Source organism: Lissotriton helveticus, chromosome 1_1 (assembly GCF_964261635.1).
Source record: "Lissotriton helveticus chromosome 1_1, aLisHel1.1, whole genome shotgun sequence".
Classification (NCBI taxonomy): Eukaryota; Metazoa; Chordata; class Amphibia; order Caudata; family Salamandridae; genus Lissotriton; species Lissotriton helveticus.
In genome coordinates, this window is record NC_136057.1 from 1,000,473,413 (window position 1) to 1,000,495,454 (window position 22,042).

General features: G+C 45.3%; 1 protein-coding gene across 2 annotated transcripts in view; it reads left to right on the top strand.

Moving 5' to 3' along the window:
- CEP41 (centrosomal protein 41) overlaps positions 1-21,174 on the top strand; it is a 153,471-nt gene extending 132,297 nt beyond the window's left edge. For both annotated transcript variants that reach the window (XM_078677529.1, XM_078677532.1), the window contains exons 7-11: positions 7,853-8,022; positions 8,134-8,201; positions 9,386-9,500; positions 10,624-10,842; positions 19,630-21,174. In XM_078677529.1, the coding sequence (XP_078533655.1) occupies positions 7,853-8,022; positions 8,134-8,201; positions 9,386-9,500; positions 10,624-10,842; positions 19,630-19,772 (715 nt within the window). In that variant the 3' untranslated portion in view covers positions 19,773-21,174. The remainder of the gene's footprint in view (positions 1-7,852; positions 8,023-8,133; positions 8,202-9,385; positions 9,501-10,623; positions 10,843-19,629) is intronic.
- Positions 21,175-22,042: the final 868 nt, after the last annotated feature.

Here is a 22,042-nt window from a genome sequence, read left to right on the forward strand (position 1 = left end):
TAGCGGAAAGTACCGCAACATGCGCTTTACCACAAAGCGACTTGGCACAGACTTGAAGAAACAGAGAAGGACTCACCATAGAGATGCGTTGAGCTGGCCCTAGACCGTGCACCCCCCTCCTTCTGACACATACACACAAGAAGGGCCGACCCCGGTCTTGTCTCATTGGTATAGTTCTCCAACCTTTCCCATTACGCCGCTCATCTGTGGGAACCCCCCGCACCCCCAAATGCAAAACACATTGCCAACAAACACTGGAGGCATGTCAACAAACTGTAACAGGAAACCGTTTCCCATGAAATCACCCAACCCTCTGGCAGTAGCCACGACTCCTCCTGGTGCAACTCATGCTCAAAAGGGTCGCAATCCCCGCCCCAATCACCAATCCCACCCAAACGTTACCACTAACTCACTGAACGAAGATAAATGTTGCGAAAGATCAGTTTGTGTAACAACTGACTGGGACCCCCCTGTACCACTGTCGATCATAAGCCCCAGCACAGAGCTCAGCAATTCACGGCTGCCTGGGAACCATACCTCCCCAACCCGAGAGTTAATGAGCCACATCTTTAGTTCATACACCGAGTAATATAACAAAAATAATAATGCCCCCTTCATGTACACCTAGAAATAGTAAGGGTTAATTAGAGCCACCACTTTCATCTTCAGGACCCAGCCTCTATCAACAACCAAGACCTCTACAGAGGCTATCCTTTATTGTGCTCCAGCACCACTTCCTGCGGGCATCCCATCACTTTGGATCACTGGAACAGCGTCTAATAGTGAATAGAAGTTCTGTCTCCAGTGGTTCACGTTCAGTCCGGAGTGTACCATCCACATTAACCAGAATCCATCCACCTGCAAGATCTGCGTGTGCACCGCTCTTCAGCTCGGGGGCTCCAGGCGACGTTGGGACCTCCTTGCTCCTCTGCACCTCTGCGGTCTCCGCACTGGAGGCCGATGAAATCTAGCCACTCATGCGCCTCCCGGGGAGACTCGTAGAAGAACACCTTGCCCTCATATTGAACTCAAAAGAGTGCAGAAAATATTAAGATGTATCTGATATCATGGTCTCCCAGCCATCTTTTGATTGGCAAAAAATTGTTACGTTGGTAAGTTTCTGGGGGTAACCCGGGTATGTTTGTATCGAGTACCCTCATAGCGAGGTGGTCCTTGGACTCGGACATGTTGTAAAAGGATGTTGCTGTCCCGATAATTAAACAAACTGGCTATAATGGCCCAAGGAGGTGCTCCAGGGCGCAGGACCTCTGAGAGCACGCTCAATAGTGAAAAATTTGGACAGCCCTATCGGACGAAGCGCCATTCCTCAAAAAATAAGTCGGCCGAAAGCGCCTCCACTCGTTACAGGAAACCAAGGAAATGCATATTATTTCACCGGGCTCTCCCCTCTGCATCTTCCTGTCGCAGATGCATTTGCTTTGTACTGCACTTGACCCCAGCCACTGCAGTTTGCTAGTCCCACACTATGCTTTTCAGGACTGCAAAATCCTCTTCTGTTGACATGACCCTCTCTCCCACTTTGTGGCGGTCCGTGCGCAATAGATTGATATCAGTTATCAATGAATCCATTTTTTATTCCAGTGCGGCTCTTTGCCCCTGACTAGCTTCCAAAATTGCAGCCATTCTCTGTACCGGTTCTCTGATCAGGGTGGATCTCCATGGGCCGACGATCCTGTCCCTGAGACCATTTACTGCACTATCTTTTGGCCTGCCCTCCCATGGGTCTTTGTCCTTCACCATTTTTTCGTTAAGCAGACATGGGGATAGACTGTTGCGCTGCTGAATGGATGGAGGAGGGACTGCCCATTCCAAAAAAGTCTTAAGACTCTTCAACGTAGGCTCCCCATCACATCTCCCAGATCCAGGCTTCCCATATCTCAGCAGCCACCAGAGCCACCGGTGTCGTCACTGCCCCCTTAAATGTCAGTCTGCAGTTCACTTTTCCAGCACTGTCCATGAGGGGAAATGGAGCCCCCATTGTAGGCCCAAAACAGTAAGAGTCAGGGACAGCTCCAAATGGGACTAAATTAATAGCAGAATCAAGGAGGCCCCTGAGGAAATCCGGACGATTCTACAGGCCTACCAATCAGCATGCAGGCATCCCAATCAGTACCTTTCCTCAGGTGTTGTCCCACTGTGAGGCCTTTGTGCACTGATGCCGCTCACCGTAACAGTCCCCAAAACTTCCAGGGCTCAATCCTAGCACCGGGACTCATTCAGGTCACAAGAAGGTGTCGCCCACCATGCGGCCCACACTACTTCTCCACTTCAGCTTCCAGGACCCCACCAGGAAGCAGGGAGCGTCCGCCTTCCAGTCCGATGCTGCCACAGGTTGACATGCAGCAACCCGCGCCAGCTGCACACCCAGGCGCTCTAATCAGGCTCTCGCCCCAGTATATTCACTCCGCATCCAAAGCACCGGTTCACCCCTCCTACGCCTAGCCCTTCGTATACCACATCCAGGCCGACCCTCAGCCGTTCACAATTTTATGACTGCACCGATACACCTACGCTTCTTTTGGTCTCCCGTCAGGCACTCAAACAGCCACAGACAAGCCCTGATCTGGCGGGTTCTCCCTGGACTCCCGTGAGTCAAAGGGAATCACCATGGTCCACACCACGTCATTCAAAGTTGCCTTGCAAATAGGGGCACTTCTCCACCCCGGGCGGCTACGCAGGGCGGCAGGCCAGCCAGCCTTTTGTCCCCACCTCCTCTCGCCAGTTGGCAATCGGGACTACGCCACCGCCGCGGAACTTCACAGATCTCTCAGTTGCACTTCACAGGTCTCTCAGCCACACTTCCATGCCCCTCTCGCCTACCAATACCAGCAAGACTGTGGCTGAGCGCCGACACCTTCTCTTCGACCGTTTTCAGCCCCTACTGGCGTTTAGTCATCAGCAGGGCACCTATACCATTTCTCGAGTCACCTCACAGAAGCATGGCTGACAGATTGTACTGGATGCTGAAGGATAAAGCAGGATAACTGTGCCCCGGCCTGAAGCTTCGCAGATGTACGACTAGGCAGCCAACGTATCGGGCCACGCCTCCTCCAACGTATCTGCTTTTGTCCTTGCACTTCTCATGATACTCTGGTTTGACCTCGAATTGGTTGTTGCTTATTCATTTCATTTTTTACCTATCGACTCTGGGCTTCGATGTGTCATAGTCCTGGAGTGTTGTCTTCACTCTAGGAGGGTTTTCTCCTTCTGAGAGGGGTTGCTAACAAACGTTGTTGTTCTTCGTTTGCAATGCTGTTGTTCAGCATTGCAGGGATGCCTCTCTTTCGTGGATGTGCTCTGAGAAATCCCTTTCCTGTCTCACAGAATGAGGTTGGATCACGTTCTAGTTTCCACGACAGTGTCTCTTTGTTGGCACACTATTTCCGTAGGCAGTTTCTATAGTGGCTCCGCTTTGTTGTCACAGAAGAAACGGACGTCAGCGCGTCGGACAGCCTTATTTGGACTCAGTTAACGTCACATTATGCGGCCGACGTCTCTACAGAGTAGCTCGCCGCCCTCTACCGACTCGCAGAGGTACTGCTGTACAAAAATTGCCAGATCCAGTCTTGCGCTCAGGGATAATTCCAAGGTAAGGAATTGGCAGCTAGATCCTGTCTCTACCAGATAAAGAGTTACCGAAGGTAAGTAACTTATTTTTCTCTTTCAGAATATTATCCATCCCACATGAGATCTGCACTTGCCTTTTCCTTTGGAAGCCCATGCAGTTATGCCTAAAGATTTTTCTAATTGTGTATTTGAAAACAAATCTGCCTGTAGTCTGAGTTTTTCAGGAGTTTAGAAATTGTTTTGTTCACATACATAATTTATGATATTTAAAACTGTGGGTTGGCAGGAGAGAAACTCTCCTACAGTTGCCATCTATGTTTGAAATCCTTGGACACTTTCAAATGTTTTTCACGCCAGTTGTTACTCATATTTACAGGAAATTAACAGGCCCCAAAAGAGATGAAACAAGGTGCACATTCTGCTTTAACAGACCAGATATTTTCAAATTTCTTATTAATGTTTTTGTTCTACCCAATTTCACCCTATCAACGCTCTGCACCTTGGTGCCGTAATACCTCTTTTGTTATTATTTTGTGCCATAATTATTTAGACATCTTGAATACAAACATAAACTGGCCCTTTTACAGAAGGATTCGCACCACACGAGGCATTGTGACAATTGGGGAAAGAGCCAGGTCTTAAAGCTTTTTTGGAAATAATGAGGTTATATGTGTGATGGATAGGCAGGGTTGCCTGGCTGACCCTAGTTACCAGAACGCAAAAGTTGCAGCCCCTGATTGAGGAAAGCCCAGAAAAGGAAACTTTTACCAGTTTTGCAACAGTCAATCTTAGAGCCTAGCTAGGTTAATAGGGGACGGGTTTGTCCTGTCAGGCAAGGCCAACGGACATAACACATTTTAAACTATAGGCATGTATCCACCTACATTCATTATCCACCGGCAATGAATGCAAGTCCTTCAATACCAGAGAGATAGCTGTCCTCATAGGAGTTTAGGAAAGTAGCCCATCTGACTCAATCTGTAGGTGCTTTAGTCTTGTCTTTGAATGGATTCTTGAGATATGCCAAACAAGCTGTTTGATGGTTCTGAATAGTTCACTAGAACATGTTCAGAGAAAGGTCTTCCTGCCAAAGGACTGAATCCTTTTCTTGTCTGTATGTCATCCAGCACAGACTTGGGTAATGGTAACCTTTCTCTGCCTGAAAAGCATCCAGGCACCTTTGTTCTATTACAAAGACCTTTGGAATTGAATTAAGTATAGGATTTACAAACCACCTTTTTAGGTCTCGCCTAGCGTTGCAGCGCGTATGCGCTTCTCCCTCTGCAAGATATATTGTGGATGAGGGGTTTCAGAAGGTGACTTGAAGCCCCGCCCCTCAATTTCATTGGCTGGAGTCATCGTTTATGTAAAACGCTGGCCTCGGATTGGAACGTAGCCTTTTTTGTTGCTACCTTTCCCCTTTTCATCTGGCCCATCCGGACGGGATTGCCTTCTTCACGGCTGTCGTGAAGCAATTTCGTATCTTTAGAGGGCCATCTGTTTCTAATTAGTTCATCGCTTGTTTCTTTCCGCAGAGCGAGCTTTAGGGGGCCATCTGTTTCTAATTAGCTCACTGCTTGTTTTTCTCAGTAATCGTTTCTTCCTATCACATGCCTTCGCTATAGTTCTTTGTATTTCTCTCATTTGGCCTCTCCTTATCCATTAGTCTACATCCTCTATATCTATATATATCTATGCCTTCTTCCTGCTGTCTTCTCCGTGCCTTATTTCCCCATCTCGCATGTCTTGTCATCTCTTCTTCTCTCCTGCCTTCCTTTCTCCCTCCTTTTCATCAGCACCTGTCGCTCTCCTTCCTCACCTCCCCGCTCTCCTCCTCGCCATCACTCAGAGCTGGACCCACTGCTGTCGCATGAACGGCCCATCACAGGTGGCGAGACCCCTTAAGGAGAAGGTTCTTCCAGTGGATGCACACGGGCCTGTTAGAAAGAATTAGGCGCCGCGGTGAACGGACAAGCCGGACAGGGAATGGCCCGGCGCAGAGGAGCAGGGGCCACCTTCCTGTAAAACAATATTATGGGTTGCCTGCGGCCAAGCGTGAGCGCAAGCGGACATAAGCAGTGCATATGCACCGGGGATGGTGAACCGGGGACGTTCCGCATCAGAGGTTCCAAAGTGTTTTTCCCTCTTTTTTGTGGAAGGAGGATGCGCACCCCCTGCCAGAAGACTGGAAAGCGACCGGTAGCCAATAGCAGCAGTCTGCAAATCTTGCCTGGGCAAGGTGCACGCAATTACACGTCTAGTGCAGTAAGAACCTTGTAAATATGTAGCAATGGATGCAGAAACCATTTGATACGAATGAAAGAGAAAATGTTGCACGAAGTTGAAAAGTATATGAAAAAAAAAGAAAATGTTAAGACTGAAACGATAAATGGTGAGGGTAAAGAGTAGGGATAGTGGGAGTATGCAAGGAAAAACGTAGTATTGGTGTAAAGGAGTGATGTTGTTGATTATGTATGTTCTTAAGATTTCTGGGCATGTTACCTTAGTAAAAAGTATTTTTTTTCATAAAATAATAACACGGCTTGTACTTGTAATTTAGTTTGTGACACATTATTTTGCAGTGTATGGCAAGCATGATAAGGCCATAACTTTGTGGAAAACCCACAGCCACAGAACTAGTGATCCTGAATTTTGGGGACAAAGAAGGATAAAGGCAGGAGAGAAAAGGATAACTAAAGGTGTAAGGAATGTTGGTTGCCGCCCCCTTCTCTGGTTCATAGATGGATTCAGTACCATATAGATGCATTTACATGGTTCTAGTGAAAGCAGACAGAAGGAGTCATTTTGATTGCTGTGGGTATTTCTTCCGCTGAGCAGCATGAGAAGTGCGTTAAAAATACTTTCCACTCCTTTTAAAGGCGTGAAAATAACGTTAGATGTAGGAGGTGAAATCCTACGGGTTAGACCTTTAATGCGTCTCTCTAGCAGGAGACAGGCGCCTACTCTCTCCAGCAGGTCTGCCACCCTGCACCTACATAGTAATCAGGAACACGCCAGTGCTTAATTTGTAAACATAAGCGATCGCAAATGCCTTATAGAAATGATAAGATTAGCCCCGGATAAAGTGTGGGTAGCCCCTAGCGGGGCGGCATTGCCACTGCCGAGCTGGGCAGAGCATTCAAGGCGCTCACCAGTGAGTCCCCACAGGGCTCTGCCCCATCACACTCTTTTTTTTTTTTTTTTTGTTACTGTAATAAGCGCGCCGTCTTCTTGGACACCACACAATGCAATAGGTGTTGCTTTTGGTATTGTAAATAACAATGCCTTTTTTTTTGTTTTAAAGAGTTTAGAGTTTTATATAGTGCAAACTAGACCCAAGGACATCCGGTTTCAGAGCGCTTTACATCACCACCAATTTTGTTACAGATGAGCACATTCATTTTTGTTAGGTACGGGGAGATTAAGTGATATGCCCAGAATCACAGGATGTTGAGCATCATTGCCGAGACACGAAACAGGTTCCCCAGCTTTGAGGTTGACCGCTCTAGCCGTAAGGCTACATACTCTCCCCAATAGTTATTGAAGAACAATTGGAGGATGGCAGGCCATTTTACTTAATCTTACTGCAGGACCATGACAAATTTGCATTACTATCAATCATGCAAGCAATCAGAGTCTGGATTGCTCGGAAATTGTACATATTCTTGCAAGCTATCGACTTCTCAGATTGTGTCTCATTATATCACATCTATTTAGTAGGATATGTGATATTGCCATTCTTGTACCAGTGTCCAAAAGGCCTCCAATCTAGATAAAGAAGAAAGGATGGTCACTGAATCCTTAAGGTCCTTCTCCCCCCCCACCTGAAGATAAACACCCTCCACCCCACTCCCCTTAAGAGCCTTGAGGTAGTTTGTATGTTTGTGTTGCAGATGCTCAGAGGCCCCTGGTATCTAAACGGGAAAAAATTGACTTTTATGCCCCATGCTATGAATAAGAGCACCTTTCACCGGCATTCATATCCATGTCCATGAATAACGGAAGCTCTTACATTAATGGTGTTAAATAATGCAAATATGAATACAAGAGGCCACACTGAACAAATTCTAGTTGTGCTGGTACAGATCTCAACGATAATATAAAGGAAGATGAAGTAAATGATGGTGATGTAGTTGAAGGTTGTTATATAGTTATAATGTTGCACCTGCTGAAGATTTAGGATAGTATGGAGAAGCAAGTTTAGATTTCATTTCCTGGTAAAGCTCAGTTTAGGGCTGTGACCGATTTGCCTGATTTCCAACAGTGTCATCAGTGGTGTGGGAGAGCTGGACGTTGGAAAAGGCACAAAGGGCAAAACTGATTCTGAAGCAAACCAGAGCCCCAGAACGCTAGACAAACCCTACGCTGACTGCCCATTCCTGTTGTTGGATGTGCGAGACCGGGATGCCTACGAACAGTGCCATGTGATTGGAGGTAGGAAAGGGATGAAAGAAAGCGATGTCCTAACAACAGTGGAAATGGTAACATATTAGCACTATGTGGTAGATCTAAATATAAATGTGCTTTTTTGTCTTGTTTTTGTAGCTTACAGTTACCCCATCGCAATGTTGTCCAGGACGATGAACCCTTACACAAATGAAATTTTGGAATTTGTATCCTTTGCCAGATTTTTCTTACACATGGTGTGCTCAAGAGTGGACTCTTTGATACCCTCCAGCAGCAATGTACTTAATACCCTTGGTTCGGAAACTGCGACCTACTCTCTACAGGCAAACTTCAGATTGATGTTTTTCTTTGCAATCTTTGTAATGCTTCTCCATACAAAACGCACACGCAAAAGTAAATACAAGCAATCTTACAGAGCAGCCTTCTACCCCAAAAATTCATTTTATAGTGGCAATTGAATTCACAGGTTAAGGCAATTTAACCGAGCTGAGATTAATAAGAAACAGAGTATGAGGCACTGAGGATGTATATCTTCGATTTTATATAATCTTGAGTTGGTGGGCAAACACCACTTTGGTGTATTACCAAGATACGGTAAAACAAAAACAAAAAATCTTGCATTCTGTTGTTGGACCAAATGGAGTGTGGTCACAAGAGCCACAGATTTATTTATTCCCTGAGTAAATCTTGACTCAATTAATGTGTTAATTTCAGAAATATTTGTTTTTTTATTTATTTACCTTGTTTTATTTCTTCATTTTGTCACTTCAAACCTCTTCGATATGCACTCAAATTCAAATGATTTTATCTGATAATTTGTTAAAAAACTGGATTCTAACTATTCGTTCTAAAAAATGGGAGAAATATTAGAGATTGTAAGGATCGTGTTTTAGGAAGTGTGGAAACAGTTGGGCAAATTTAAATTAGCTAGTTTCCTGATAGTGATGTTTGTTAAGTGTATTTTTGTATTTAATAGGTCATGGGAATTTTTATGTATTGGCATAATTAAAGACAAATAAACGTAATTGTGGATTTGTATTGAGAATAAAGTGTACAATGTAAAGAGGACCTATATGCATTAAGATTATTAACTGATTGCTACGAGCCAGAAAGGTTACTGGCCGCAAATGGTTTGAGTATTTCAGGGCTGAGGCACTGAATTAACCTGTTTGTTGCATTCCTCAACACAAGTAGAAACAACCTGGGCTCAGTTAGCTCAGACGAGCATCATTTTAGTATTGCCTATTTTCTCCTCTGCAGTTGGGCTTTTTATCTGACAATTTGATCAGTACCTGTCAATATTAGCAATTGGGTTTTGGGTTGGGCTTGTTGTCAACAATTCTGTAAGAAAACAGAACTTATTGGGAATCCTTAACACATCCATCCTTAGAAAAATGCTCATGGCAAGATAATAATCCTGTACGACGAAGATGAAAGGATAGCCAGCCAGGCTGCCTCAACCATGTGTGAGCGTGGGTTCGAGAACGTATTCATGCTGTCCGGAGGTGAGGCTGCTTTCTTTTTTGCTTCGAGTGGATTCGGGTTCAGATTCTTGGTGGTAATGATGACGATTCTTAGTGTGAACCATTAGCTTACTGAAATTAGCCTAATACAAAATAGCACCTCATTAACTTAGCTGTTTGGAAGATAGTCCATTGACAAGGAGTAGTTGGGCTATTTATTTATATTTACACCAAAGTATTCAAGATCTGTAGTTAGTAAGTGTTCCCTACGATATTAGTTTTAGTTGGACGTGGATGTGTCTACTTTTAAATATTGTGAGCTATTTTCCAATGTATTTTCACTGTGATGCTGCTGCAATATCTATTTCCTACTAGTGGACTGGGAAAGAAATTAGAGGGTGAATATAAGGTAGCAGCCCCATCAGTCAGCTTTTTGACCATGGTGCTTTATTAAAATGCAGACCAACCTTCAAACCAGTGGTTTTCCCTATTTATGTCTCTTCAGCTTTTGACACTATTGACCATGGAGCACTATTTTCATCCTAGCTTTTCATGGTCAATGGAGTAAGATCTTGGAATAGCTTTCCTCCTTCCATCGTTGGACCTCTAGTTCCTTATGCCAGGGTTGTCCACTTTTCTGTAACCAGTGTGATGCCCTAGAGATCCATCCTGTGTTTAATCTCTGTATTGACTCGCTCAGAGACCTGCTGACCAAGTGTGGTGCCTCAATTTAACACTGTGCTAATGACACCAAGTTCTATCTCCGCAAATCATTCAAGATTGATATCAACACCTCTCAACTTTATTCGTCTCTGCCCAGTTGTGGCCTGGATGGTTCAAGCCATGTGAAACGCAATCTTGCTGAATCCTTTTCTTTCTGGGATAGGATAGTTCTGCTAGGTGCTTATGTAGCGTCTGCTCAGCCTCTAAGTTTGATCTTACATTCATGCAGTCACTTTGCTTCAGACATGTTGCTTCCATGTAACATGGAATATCCAGTTTGCTCAACTTCTTTCTCTGCTAAGTCCAGCCTTTTTTGTAGACTGATAGTAGTAGGCTATGACAGTGGATCCAAAGATGTCTTTGGTCATTCCTGAAGGATTCAATCAGTATATCTTTTAACAGACTACATTGGTCATGCAATGTTTTTTTTAATTGTTGGTAGGTCTTAAGGTCATTGCACAGAAGTTTCCAGAAGGTCTGAACACTGGGTCCTTCCCTCCATCTTGCCTCCCACCACCAGTCCAAGTAACATCTGCTCGAAAGCGGCCTTCTCCCAGACCACCAGTGCTGCCTGCTGAGAACAAGTGGAGGTTTTCTTCAGATGACCTGCAGAAGATTGAGCTTTACCTCGAGCAGATGCTAATGCCTTCAGATAGTGGCAGTAAGTTACCAGTAACTTCTCGTTTACAGAGCTTGTAAGCTAAAAAATATGTTTCTTTAACACAAACCAGAGTCAGCTAGGTGGGAATGATTGCAGCTCCCAAACTGGGGCATTGGTTATTGATTTCTAACTAGGTTGAAACAAACCATGTACACCAGGCATCACTTCTGCTGCCTTTTGGTGGTTGATTTAAATCAACCAGAATAGTCTTGAAAGGTTCTGATTTGGAACATCTCCCCCCAACCATCTTAAGAATTCCCTTTACGGCACTACATGACACATCATTGAGGAATGGAATGGATGGGTAAGATAAATAATTATATGGAGCCTGCTGACAATGTGTGTGTACCAGGTGACCCCGATACTTGAGGCAAGGCAAGTTATTGGTTAAGTTGATAACTACTTTTGTATTTTTTGTCAGACATTTCAGAGTTATCACCTGCACTTATATTTCTCCTGTAGAATTCCCCTTGTACAGATGCCGTATTATGGTTCAATCTGCTATTCTTAGTTGTTTTGTTTTTTCTCAACACCAGGAGACATTACATTGCCTTTTAGATTCTTTAATATTATTGTGTTAGCATTTTTTGAAATGATCTTTGGCCCTGTTCAACTTTTCTGAGTGTCACTAATTGCTCCTTTTATTTTATATATAGAGACATTAGCCACAGATTCCTTACCTTTGAATTTCCAAGGCATCAGACTGGGTGGCGTCTGTCGGCTCTTGATAACGTCGTTGGTGTAATCTGCTCCAGATGTGACGTCCACCGCACAAAATTAGGCGCCACCTTGGCACGCTAACGTCCCTTTCTTTTCTTTCCCCACCAGTCAAGCACTGATCCTTGAGAGAGCTATCCTCTATCACTTTGTGACAGGATTTATTTTACTTTTTGTCAACCCCTTTTTGGTGTGTAGGATGTTCTGTAGTAAGACTTTGGGGTTCAAGCCACGCGGTGCCATGACCCCCACTTGGTCTGCCTTTGAAATCTGGAGCTCGACCACGACTCAAAGTCATGCTCCAACTGCCAGGCCATGACACTAAAGGTTTAGAGGGAGCGGTCCTTAAAGCTGCTCGCGACCCAGCAGGAAGCGCCATACCTGACTCCTCCGAGAGATCATGTTCCCAGTCGAGAGGAAGGTTCCGGCACTGCTCCAAGAGTCCCAAGTCGACTTCGTCCCACTCAAGATTGTCGGGGCACTCAGGTAAGAGGCACAAAAAACACAAGAAGTGGAAGCATGCTTCAACTTTTCCTCGTCCGTCAGCTATAGTGACGGAGGAGCCTCTGCGTTCAAGGCCTCATTCTCCGGAACCTGCATCTGGGCTGACTCCACACCTCCATGCTTTTCTGGGAGCCAAAGTGGCCTCTCCTTAAATTAAGGAATTCTATGACGCCATGCACCTCATTTTTGTGCGGCCTAACCTCTCCAGCGCTCCATCAGGGCCACGGGTTCAGGGGGGCTCCCCTACATTCAGAGAAGGATCCGGACCAGCACCGGTTATACCACTGTGACCTTTCCCAATGCCGCTGGTGCCACCCCTATTCTGATTGGACATGGAGCCAGTACTGCTTCGTTTCCTGAGCCTTATTCTGGAGGGCTAGCATTGGAAGAAGAATGGGAGGGGTCACAGGACCGTTTAGAAGACTAGCCTCATGAAGAGGATATGGACTGGTATGAGGAATTGGGTGAAGCCAGCGTATTGGATACCTCTCCAGATACTTGCTTGCTTTCTCCTCCTCCCCCTCTACCCCCCCTCACAGTTGCTACTGAGAAAGGAGCGTCTTAACGCAAATGTGGTGCATAAGGCGGCTGAGGTTCTTGACTTCCAGCTACCGTCAGTGACAATCAAGACTAACATCTTGACTGAGGTGCTTCAGCCTGGAGCTTCTTCTTCAGGACCCTTAATCCATTTAATGAAGCCCTCACAGACGTCCTTCTGAGACTATGGTCCAAACTCAGCACAGCAGCTCCTGTGAACAGGATGATCATCTGCTGCAACCGCCCAGCCTCTGACAGACCATCCAATCCAAGAGGCTGGACAGTTGGGACAAGAACTTTTTTTTCTCCCGCCAGCTTTGCATTGCATTGATGAATATCACATGCTTATAGGCCCTTTATTCCCACTCTCTTTGGAAAATAGTTGTGCAAGTGCTGCCACAGGTCCTGGAGGAGGCCAGGGTCGTCATCTCCGAAGCCTTAACAGACATGAGAGATGCAGAAAAGTTTGCCATTCGATGTGGCTTAGACACAACCGACTCGCTGGGAATATAGATTTCTATGATGGTGGCTGTTAGACGCCATACCTGGCTGAGACCATCTGCCTTTTCAGACGATGTCCATGCTTAGCTCATGGACATGTCATTTGATGGCACTCATCTCTTTGCAGACAAGGCAGAAACAACGCCTCTCAGTTGCCTCCCGTCCCCAGTCTGCCTTTTGCTCCTTTCGTGGCTATGGAAGGGGCTTTAAACTGCATCCGCCCTACCCCAGTCACCGAGCCGTGCACCTCCCACAAACCCCTGCACAGACAAGGGCACGGTTCACTCCAACCGCATAGGTAGGGAATCCAGAGGTCTGGCCAAGCCACCCACCCCCTGGCAGCTTGAACCTCCAAACCCTCCTAGTCTTACCCTTCAAGAACATGGGTGTCCAGTTGGTGGCAGGATTCACCATCACCACTGGCAAATCCTTACTTCCGATGCGTGCGTTCTCTAGATTATCTCAAGGGGCTACTCCCTCCCCTTCAAGACCATCCCTCCCTCCATGCCTCTATCCTTCGACCGTGTGGCGGAACATCAGCTCCAGGAGGAAGTCATGGCTCTCTTGGCCTAGGGAACCGTAGAGAAGGTTCTAGCACCAGAAGTAGGCCGTAGTTGCTATTCCCGCTACTTTCTGTTCCAGAAAAAGGACACAGGCCTTCTTCCTATCATAGAACTACTGTCTTCCTGAAAAAGTAGAAATTCAAGATGCTCACATTGGCTTAGGTCTTGTCTGCCCTGGTCCCGGGTTACTCAATAGTAGCGTTGGACTTACAGGACGCATATTTTGACATTCCTGTCCTGCCTGCCCATTGGCGCTACCTGCAGTTCATGTTATGTTATATAATCTTGTATAGCACGCAGCTGCCCCAACAAAGAGGCGTCCCTGCGCTGACAGCAGAGGAGAAGGGCCACAGGTGGAGCTAGGACCTACAACAGAGGGAAGAGATGAGTTTTGATTGCCTTCCGGAAGGCCCAGTAGTTATTCAGGCTGTGGATCTGTAAAGGAAGGGAGTTCCAGATTTTTGCTGCTAGGGTGCGAAAAGAACGCCCCCCCAGCATGCATCCCCCTTGGGGAACAACCACCAGGTGCTGCCCCATAGAGCGAAGTTGGTGTGTAGGTACATAAGGTATGAGTCGGTTGGCCAAAATACCTGGTGGGCCATGAGCCCTTTCAGTACACAGTGCTCCCCTTTAGGCTTATCAGCGCCCCTCGGGTGTTCACCAAGGTGATGGCGGTGGTCGCAGCTCATCTGCGCAGATAAGGGCTGCCAGTCTTCCCATATCTCGACAACTAGCTGTTGAAGGCAAGCTCACCATAGCCAGTCCTCTCCCACCTCCAGACTACGGCGAATTCCATGCTTTCACTGGGATTCACTATCATCATGCCAAAGTCACACCTGACTCCCTCTTAGACGCTCCCTTTCATCTGGGCTGTTCTGGACACAGAACCTGAGCAGCGAATTCAGGATATTCAGGCAATGATACCGATGATTCAGCCTCTATCCTCGACTGGTAAGAATGAATCTGAGGCTGCTGGACCACATTGCCTCCTGCACCCTGCTAGTGACACATGCCTGATGGCATTTGTGGACTCTGTACTGGGACTTGAAGTTCCAATGGATGCTGCATCAGGGGAATCTTTCCAACATTGTCCAGATCTCAGAGGGAACTGCACGATCTAGGCTGATAAACCGCGGTTGGGTAAGAGGCAGACCCCTCTCTCTTCCCCTACCAGATCTCACAGTAGTGACAGATGCGTCACTCCTCGTATGGGGCAGCCATCTGGGAGAGGTAGAAATTAGAGGACCCTGGTCGCCGCCAGAATCCAGACTCAACATCAAAGTGCTGGAACTCTGAGCAACCCGATTGGCATTGAAAGCCTTTCTACCCTCCATCAAAGGAAGGCTCGTTCAAGTGTTCACAGACAACACTATTACCATGTGGTACTGCAACAAACGGGGCGCAGTCGAATAGTGGGCTCTTTGTCAAGAGGTCCTGCATCTCATTACATTGCTGGAACAACAGGGCATATCCCTGGAGGTTCTACAACTGGCAGGTTCCCTGAATGCCAGGGCGGATGAACTCAGCCATCGATGCCTAGTGGATCATGAGTGGCGTCTCCATCCAAAGATGGCGCAATGTCTCTTTCAGCAGTGGGGAGAGCCTCTGCAGAGAACGTGCAATGTCAGCAGTTTTGCGTGTTGGAGTTTCCAAGGCGACTCTCGCTCGGAGGACACTTTTCGTCTCAAGTAGAGCTCAGGCCTGCTGTACGCCTTTCCATCCATACCACTCCTGCCCAGAGTTCTTGAGAAGATCAGGAACGATTAGGCCCAAGTCATCCTTGTGGCTTCGGACTTGGCAAGGAGAGTCTGGTATCCCAAGCTTCTACAAATGAGCATCGATCCTCTGACCAGGCTGCTCCTTGGGGAGGATCTTCTGTCTCAGCAGCTCCCCACCCGAGCCTGTCAACTCTACGCCTTCTTGCATGGAGACTGAGTGGCAGCAGTTTATAGTTTTCGACCTTCCCCCCAAAGTTTGCAGTGTTATTCTGGAGGCTAGGCGGCCCTCCACTTGGACGATATATGCCTTCTGGTGGCAGAAATGTGTAACATATTGTACAGAGAAATCTATCGACCCTATTTCTGCTTCCCTTTCCGATGTTTTACTTTTTATTTTGACCCTTGCCCAGCAGGGCTCTGCTCTGGGCAACCTGAAAGGGTATGTGTCTTCTTTGTCTGCTTTCCTGGGGCTGCCAGACCAACCCTCGTTATTTATGTCACCCAGTTTACATAGATTTCTAAAAGACCTTGTACATATGTTTCCACCTTCCCCCTTTATTATGCCCCAGTAGGACCTTAATTTGGTTCTCACCTTCCTCATTTGTACTTCTTTCAAGCCCCTGCATAAATTGCCCCCTCTGGCTGCTCACAATAAAAACCGCCTTTTTAGTGGCAATCACATCTGCCAGGAGGGTGAGCGAGCTGCAGGCCCTATCGTCCAAGCCTCCGTTTTTGATGATATTCCCTGACAAGTTGGTGCTTTCCACTAGAACCTCTTCCCTCCCGAAAGTGTTAACACCTTTTGATGTGGGACAATTTGTCACCTTGCCCATTTTCCACGCTCCTCCACATCCCTCTAAGGAAGAGGAGCAACTCCACCATGTGGACCCAAAAAGAGCGTTGTTCTACCTTGACTGCACGAAAGAGTTCCAGGTGAACAATCAACTCTTCGTGGGGTATGTTGGTGCAAACAAAGGTCGGGCGATGCAGAAAAAGACCATCTCACAATGGGTCGTTCTCTTCCTCAAGATCTGCTATGCTTTTGCAAAGTAGCAGCCTCCTGAAGAGCTCACTCCACCAGAGCGGAAGCTGTTTCCACTGTGTTGGCTTGTGGAGTTCCAGTCCTCTAAATCTATCAGGCGGCAACTTGGCCATCCCTGCACATGTTTAGCAAGCACTACTGCCTGGACAGTATGGTCTGCAGGAACGGCCATTTTGCCCTTTCAGTCCTGTAGGACTTTCTAGTCTGAAACATGTCCACAGCACCTCCTCTGGGGATGGCATTGCTTTGGTATCTATTCAAAGGTAAGGAATCTGCAGCTTGATGTTTCTATCAGATGGAAAAGTTACTTATCTTCGGTAACACCTTATCTGGTAGAGACAGTATCTAGCCGCAGATTTCTTATCGACCCACTCATCCTCTCCGCACTGTGGACAAGTTTCTAGGGTCAAGGTTGTTCCGTTTCAGGGCACTAGGTTTTAAACACACTAGTGTCTGTACTCTTCATTGCTCTACGTTTCTGGTGTGGAAATTCGTGAAAAGTAACACGTCAGCGCCACGAGGTGGCACCAATATAGGTGATGTTGACGTCACTTCCGGTACGGATGCCACTGATGACGTCACGTAGAGCTGACCAACGACACTTACAAGCACCAAAGGTATTGCTCGAAGAAAAACCTTCTGAATCAAGTCTGACGCCTTGGAAATTCAATGCTAAGGAATCTGCAGCTAGATACAGTCTCTACCAGATAAGGCTTTACCAAAAGTAAATAACTTGTCCTATTATTTATGAACACTTGCAGGAAAAACGCTGATCGCAACCAAAAGGAAAAAGTCACAAAATTAAAGATGTGGTAATACCAAAAAGGGATATCAAGCAATATAGACAGTCTGTTGTTAAGTACTGACAACCAGCACCACCGTGCCACAGTCCCACCGTTGTCCTGCTTCATACTCCTTTTGTGCTTAATTCAAGTGATGGCCCTATGGCTTAAGGTGGTGATCGAGATGAGGAAACAGGTACACTGTGGAGCAACAACATTAGTTGTCAAAGTCTGGGTTTTCCAAAGTCTGTCCTGGAGGGCCTGATCCATGCCAGATTTTTAAGATAACTACATTTATCTAAATGTGGATATGCTAAAAATCTGGCATGGATCAGGCCCTCTAGGACCGACTTTGGAGAACCCTTGTCTAAGTCATTGGCAGTAAAGTGGCATCACACCCTCATACCCCCTTTTGCTTGGCAGGTGGTGCCTTCCAGCTGCAACTAGGGTGCATATACCTGAACTATAGTTAAAAAACAGGCCAAAATATTGGAACAAGTCAGTTTAAGGGTGATGTTTTTCGCTGGGGTTAGGGCAGGTGAAGTTAGGAAATGCCAAGATTTTTCATATAATTTTAGGTTTTCTGAACTTTTAAAAATGCTACGTATGCACACCTGTTTTTTTCTATGACAATTCTGATCATGTGAAGTTGAAGTCAAGTAAAGTCACTCCATGACCTCCTCCATTCGCACGTAAAGGTTACAGCTTCCCCCCAAAAAATATTACTTTGGAAGTTGTGGTTCCGTCAAGGGGACACATTTTAGTTGTTCTATAGATTTCTTGTTAAAAGAAAGTAGCTTGGACATTTGGAGCCATAGTCATCTTACAGACAAAATGTCTGGTGATGGAACTGCAGTGGGAAAGATGATGAAATGCAATTCTGTGAGTCTTCTTCTTATTTTTTTTAATGAACAGAACAAAATGAAGTATCTTTTTTGTTTCTGTCACAGCCCTGCTTCAATAGGAAAAGGCATTAATTGGCTGTTCACTTGTATGTTTTCTTCAGAGATTCAGCATTATAGCTCCACTAGGAAAGCATCATTTAGGAATTGCTGTTTCTTAAAAGGATTCCGGTTGTACAAAACGAGGCTGCCAGGCTGATCCTTAATATCCCCAAACGGCACTCAGCAAAGAAGGGACTTCGTACTTTGCACTGGCTCCCTATTAGGAAGCAAATCTCTTTCAAAGCCCTATGTACGGTTCACAAGGCCTTGCATAATAAAGGCTCGCAGCAGCTGAAAACCATGTTTAAATGGTATATGCCTGGGAGGGCTTTGAGATCTTGCTCCCAAAGAAAATTGATCACCCCCTAGAGTCCGCAAAGCCAGATGGGGGCGACCATTTCTTCTCGGTGTGGCAGCAAAACTTTGGAATACCTTACCTTCCTCGATTTCCCAGGTAGAATTGCTTCCAGTGTTCAAAAAGCTGCTGAAAACTTGGCTTTTTCAGTTTAGTCAGCAGGTTTGCACTCTCCTCTCTTCTTCTCTATCGCCAAGCGCCTTGGCACCTACGGGTATTAGTGCGCTTTATAAATCTTCATCCTATCCTACCCTATTCTATCCTATCCTAATATACTGCCTTGGCGACCATGGGAGCATGAGCAAGCTCATTTCTACAGCTTGAGTTATTTCAGTTTTGTGCTCCAGAACTGCGACCACACAATGTTACAGGACACGCCCTTTCTCTGTTGGAAAAGATACAACTTCGGCCTGATAGAATATGGCTTGTCACAGTAAGAGAGTTAGATGTTTATCTTACAACCTCAGAATCCAGAACTAGGCTTCTGAGCGTAGAGAAGATGCAGAAGAAACTAAACGACCAATGGACAAGAACAAAAAACCTGGTAGCTATTTGACCAGCACGAAGGTTATTGTCAGGAATGAGAAATTGGACTAGTATTTTTCAGAGGTTCGAAGGAGGCAGATATATGAAGTCTTACCATAAAGTAGACGAAACCTCTCAAGTAAAACAAATGTAAAATACAGTCCTATTCCATGGAATATCTCTGAGGAATCAGTGGTTCTTTCAGGATTTTGTAAATCATATGAAAACAAGTAACAGTGTATAGAGCCAGAGCTGCTGACTGCTGTGTTTAAAAACAGTACAAACTAAAGAATCCCCTTTCTTTTCGGATTCCACAATGACACGAATGAGAGTTCCAAAAGGGCAGATGCTGCTCAGAGACTATGGTGATGTAAATGTGATGTAAATTCAACATTAAAAACCATCTTGTTAATTTTGGGAACAAAATACCAGGTCTAAGGAAAAACAATGTTGAGCAGGAAGTGAAATGGCATTTTATTTAATTGCAGTGTTTCATATAGTACCAACGTGAGTTGTGATCTCAGATGTATCCTCATCATATAAAGAGAATGTATTTATTTCACAAGTGATCGGTTTATTGATTTCTTCTTTATTTTCAGGCCGTCTTAGTCGACTTTCATCAGGAAGACAGGATTCCAAGACTGCCAACTCGTGGACAAGCCAAACCCCCGCTTCCGCCAGCTCCTCCATGAGCGCTCGCTCTCTTGTCAGCACCGGCCTCACTGGCAAACCATGGAAATAGAAGGAGTGTCTTTTTATCTCCAGAATAAATTCGTGTCTCTGGAAAACCACATTGACTAACCAACAAAACTGTTTTTCATTTAAGATGAAGGTCCACCCCTGTTAGGGTGGAGGGTTGTAGGTATTGTATGAAATGCAAAGCATTTTAATAGTTCGGAACATTTCTAATTCATGAACCGAGATGTTAGTATTTTCACTACACTGACAACATATCTAATTTATTTTATATTTTTATCAGCCACTCTTTTTCCATTTAAGATCAAGGGCAAAAAATTCAGTTACCTGTAGAGACCTAGGCATCAGATGTAATCATGTGCCTATCACACGAACAGGTCTGGGCCATCAGCTCTTACCAGAACTTGTCCATTGGGGATGAGAATATTTTTACACAGAATACTGTTTTACCCTAGCTTCCTTTTCAGACCATATTTTTGTTCATTGTGATTAATTGTGCCTGAGAACACTTCATTGTATTTTGTTTTATTTAGAAAAATTTGTGGAGTTTAGAAAGCAACTTTTATTCCACAAGCTCCATATGAGAGGAGGTGCAGCTAGATGGACCACTTTATGAACATAGTATTATAATTGTGAGGTGTTGGAACCAGTTGTAAATAGAAAGTTTTGTAGTTGTGAGTTAATTAAAAGAAATGAGACATCCGACTCGAAGAAAGGTGATACGCATAAAGTTACTTTATGGGACCTTCTCCTTCTTCTTTCGCATTAAGTTGATTGATACCTTCGATGTGTTTTGTGCACGTCTAACACTCCTTTCCGGATAAGCTGTATCATTCAGCCAGAACCACCTTCTTGCGGTGCTTCACTAGCTGTTGTATAAAAAGACTGTAAATATGGGTACAAACATGCTCTCGCCAGGCACTTGCAAAGTTTGCTTTCCTATTTCATTACCATACATCACTTCATTATCAGCAATTTCTGAAGAATGGATGCTTGAGGTACAACCCTGATTTCAAAGATTCCATATCTGAGGAAGTGCCGCTGTCCTATTAGGACCCTATTATAATAATTGAAAGTACTGCTGATGGAGTTGGGCAGTATAGTTGCTTCCCTTTCTAGACTCTTGAGCTCTTTCAGAAAACTTACATGCACAATAAATAGGCAACACACTGTATTGCCATTAATTTCCAAAAGCATGAACCCTCGATGAGCTATGGCTAGCACTGTCCTCATCTTTCCTCCTCATGTCAATGTGATCTTGATATTCCTTCTACTCTGAGGGGATTAGTACTTCTCGAGTAGTGATTAGTTTGTCTGATTAAGGACGAGTCTAAATGGGAATCAGTACATCATTCCTTACCTCACTTAAGAAATTCCATAATGTGAAACTTTCACTGTTATTGTATTTTGTAATAATATGTATTAAATAAATTTAAAACATTGAACTTGTTATGAATTTAACACCAATGCTTGGACTAAAGTTTGTGTAAATGCTTATTTGAGTTATGTTGCTGATGTTTGTGGATAAAGGAAGAAACATTCATTAGCCAGCAACATTCTGTAAGGTGTTCAAGGTCTTAAAAGCTGCCAGTTATTTATTTATTTATTTATACAGTTTTATATAGTGCGAACATAACCCTTGCGGGTATCAGAGCACTTTACAATGCTATATGAGATAGGAAATATAAAGAACAACATTATTGTCAATGGAGGAACAAGTTATGATGGAAGCCTCCAAGAGAGACCACCACAGTTAGCTTGTCCTGCTAGTTTCCTTTGGGTCAGTGATTTGGTTTAGGTGTTTTTCTGTCTGCGACCATAGTTTAGCATGATATTATGTGCCCTGTTACGATGTCGGTTGGAGTTGCCTCCAACGACACAGCCTTGGTGTGGGAACTATCTGACCATAGGTCGCAAGTTCTGAGCTCTGGATTACAATGCAACGCACATTTTGAGGTCGCAACCTCCCATTTCTCTATGGGAGCTTGTGTGGCAGGCGGAAATCGCCTGCTGCACAAGCTCCCATAGAGAAATTGGCATTTGTGTAAATCCTTAAACAGTGTGTCAGGCACCTCATGGTGCCTGCCACACAGTGCAGGGACTTTCAGTGGGGGCACCATAGGTGCCCCCAGGCCCACAGTCGCAGGCCATGGAGGGAAGTCTCTTCCCAACAGCCTTACCATGTCGGAGAGCCCGACGTGGAAAGGCTGTTAAACAGACATCATAATCCTGATGACGGAAACACCGTCCGTAATGGATTATGATGGGTATCCGACTGGTGAGGTTGAATGACCGGCCGGTTTACACTCCAACCGC